The sequence below is a fragment of the Saprolegnia parasitica genome, assembly GCF_000151545.1.
Source record: "Saprolegnia parasitica CBS 223.65 unplaced genomic scaffold supercont2.659, whole genome shotgun sequence".
Lineage (NCBI taxonomy): Eukaryota > Oomycota > Saprolegniomycetes > Saprolegniales > Saprolegniaceae > Saprolegnia > Saprolegnia parasitica.
In genome coordinates, this window is record NW_012157053.1 from 1,669 (window position 1) to 4,658 (window position 2,990).

General features: G+C 59.5%; 2 protein-coding genes across 2 annotated transcripts in view; one reads left to right on the plus strand and one right to left on the minus strand.

Annotated features, from left to right (window-relative positions):
* SPRG_21920 (hypothetical protein) overlaps window positions 1-122 on the minus strand; it is a gene marked incomplete at both ends in the record, with an annotated part of 1,221 nt that extends 1,099 nt beyond the window's left edge. The window contains one exon of the mRNA XM_012356953.1: window positions 30-122. Coding sequence (XP_012212343.1) covers window positions 30-122 — 93 coding nt within the window. The remainder of the gene's footprint in view (window positions 1-29) is intronic.
* A 1,668-nt stretch (window positions 123-1,790) lies between these two features.
* Window positions 1,791-2,980, plus strand: SPRG_17507 (hypothetical protein; the record flags this gene model as incomplete). The annotated part of the gene is made up of 4 exons (XM_012356954.1): window positions 1,791-1,925; window positions 1,977-2,150; window positions 2,203-2,593; window positions 2,643-2,980. Coding segments are annotated over 4 exons (1,038 nt in total), but the record flags the coding sequence as incomplete, so codon positions are not given.
* Between the last annotated feature and the right edge of the window lie 10 nt (window positions 2,981-2,990).

Genomic DNA, 2,990 nt, shown 5'->3' on the forward strand with positions numbered 1-2,990 from the left:
AGCTGCTCAAGCTGCGCAGTGAGCTGCACGACGCGGTCGCGGAGGTACTGGAGCCCGGCGGCGTCGAGCTTGCGGTACTCGCGCCGCCGGCGGAGGCGGTTCGCCTTGGTTTCGTCGTCCATACCCGTTTAGCGATTGCCGCCGGCGTCTCGAAGCAAGACCGCGTGTGCCACATCTGCAAGCATGTCCCAGTGCGAGCGCCTCTCGCTGCGCTCCGTGTCGCGTGCGCCTTGGTCCAAGGAGTCGGAGGCCATTGGATCGTATGGTAGCCACTGCCCGGTCTCTATGAGTCATACGAGGGGCTGATTGGCTGTCGCGGCAGAATTCCGCGGAATCTTCTCCCGCGCACGTCGCTGGATCTACGGTGCAATCTACGTGGCGGCAAGGCGGCGCGAAACACAGAGACGACGCGCTCGTGAGCTCGTGGTGCGCCAGCGCTGGCTACCGAGCGTACGAAATGCAACCCACCGTGAGCAACTTCTGGATGGCCGGCCGTGTCACGCGCAGCGGATGGCTGGCGATACGAGACATCATGCCCTTGACCGGTGGACCCGCATGGTGACGTTGCAGCTGGCTCTGCATGGACAGAAACCGACGCGACACCACGGAGGACGTGGCAAAAAATAAAGGTGGGCGCCACGGAGCAATCGAATGACGCAGAACACGCTGTACAGGGCACAGGGTAGGCGACCTCCCATATGATGGGTCGCATATACCCGGTATATGCCTCACCAACGCAAGGGTGAATAACCCTTGACCGTCGCTTGCAGTGAATACACAACCGTCTCGTTGCCAGACAAGCATGTCGCGATGGACACGACGTCGCAAGGCATTGTCTTTTGTTGAATGATCCGACTTGGCCGTGAAATAATGTTTTGTAATGCGTCAAGTGTACACCAGCGCGCCACGTCAGAGTTACACCCGTGGGCCTTGTCAAGGCAAGACCGTCAAGGCGCGTGCTGCAAGCGGGTATGATGAAGATGGTTTCCTCCCGGCTCTTCTCGCGCCGTTCTGCAATCATCAAACCGTGCACACTGCGCCGTCCATGCGATAGAAGAAACAACCACTCGTGTCCATTCTGCTGCAGAAGAGACGCGCCACGTTGGTGGTGCGCTTCAACGAGCCGGTGGACGAGGTCATGGCAGTATACCTGAAGTGGCGGGCGCTGCCATGCACGCGGACGATGATACCGTCCTAGTCTTGACACGACAACGAGATCTTATTGGTTCGACGACTGGCTTTTCGGTCGCCGAGCACGCGCGTACGACAACAAAAGTACAGGTCGTGCGAGCCAAGTGGAAGGTGACGTGGCGGTCACGTTGCACCGAGGACCAAAGTGCACTTTGCCGTTTCGTCGTGTGTGCATCTTGGTTGCAGCCTGTAAACGCTTGTGCAATCGGCTCAAACTAGCCTGTGCACGCACTGTACATGTGTAGATGCAATAGTGTACTGTAGTTAAAGGGTATAAATTGATGTACTCGTATCCTAACCTCGTGAAGCTCGTGGAGTGCACGATGGAGCCGCGACGGTCCGAACGACAGTGCGTGTGAAGCAATAATGGACGTGCTTGCAGCACCTACCAACGCCGCAACAGCGCGGATGCGATAAACGCATGCAAAGCTTTCGCGTCTGAGAAGGCCATCATGGCGTGTGTGCTGTCCACATGTCTGTCTTGCCGTCCCTCGGCTTTGTTGCCTGCGCTGTCGCCGACTCTAAATAGGACATTGCCGAATTCGACCCAATTCAGGACTAATCCTACACGATTTGCTGCTCATATATTGTTGGTGAAGATGCTGCATGCGTTCGATGCGTCCAAGCGCGAGTCGCTCCAGAAGCTCCAGGATGCGATCGACAAGTCGCCCAAGGGCAGCATCGATGCGCCGATCGTCGACATGATTGAAGCCGTGAATGGCCACCCCAACTACGTACGCTACCTCGTACAGCCGTCGCGTGCGCTCACCATCTCGATTGTCTAGGTCACGAGCAGCAGTTGCTCGGGCCGCATCGCTGTCTTTTGCGGCGTCGCCGAAGACGGCGCCGACCACTTGATCACGAAAGGCGGCAAATGGCTCGTGAGCTCGCACGCGCCCGTCTCGTACGACGAGCTGCACGCGGCCGTGCTCGCGGACCCGTCCCAGCTCAATGGCATGGTACGCATCTCAACACCATACTCTCATCCAATCTTGTTTTTCTTGTCATCAGGTCATCTTCAAGCACGAGCCGTTCATCATGCACGTGCAATGTCGCGACGAAGAGGCGGCCAAGGCCATGCTCCAGTGCGGTCTCGCCTGCGGCTTTCGCGAGTCGGGCGTCGTCCTCGGCAACAAGCGAACGATGGTCGCGATCCGAACGACCGCCAACTCGATGGAAATCCCGATTGCGCTCAACGGGAAGCTCATGGTCGACGACGAGTACCTGCGCTGGATCCTTGCGATCGCCAACGAAAAGTTCGAGGCCAACGTCTGCAAGACCCAGCGCTTCATGGCCGAGCTCTCGTCGTCGCTCATTGCACCGCCGCGCACGCAGCTCGTGTCGATTTCTGCAACGCGCGCCGCGATCGAGGCGCCCCGCGCCGGCCACACGAGCGTCCTCCGTACGCACACTCGACTCTCTCTTTCCACACACTCACACCGCGAGGCTAGACAAGGGCCGCGTCTACTTGCTTGGCGGCCAAGGTGCCACAGCCACAGGCACCTCGCGTTTGAGCGATGTTGTTGTTATCGACGCCGCCACCAAGGCCATTCTGCAGACGTGCGATGTCGCGCCCATGACAGCGCGCATGCACCACTCGGCTGTGGTCCACAACGGCGCCATGCTCGTCTTTGGCGGCCGCGCCAGCCCCGCAAAGGCGCTCAACGAGCTCTGCTCGCTCAACCTCACGACGCTCGAGTGCACGACCGTTGCGGCAACGGGCGACGTCCCATCGCCACGCTACGGCCACGCTGCTGTCCTCGGTGCGTCGCTTCGGCTTCATGGCCTCGTTCGTAATT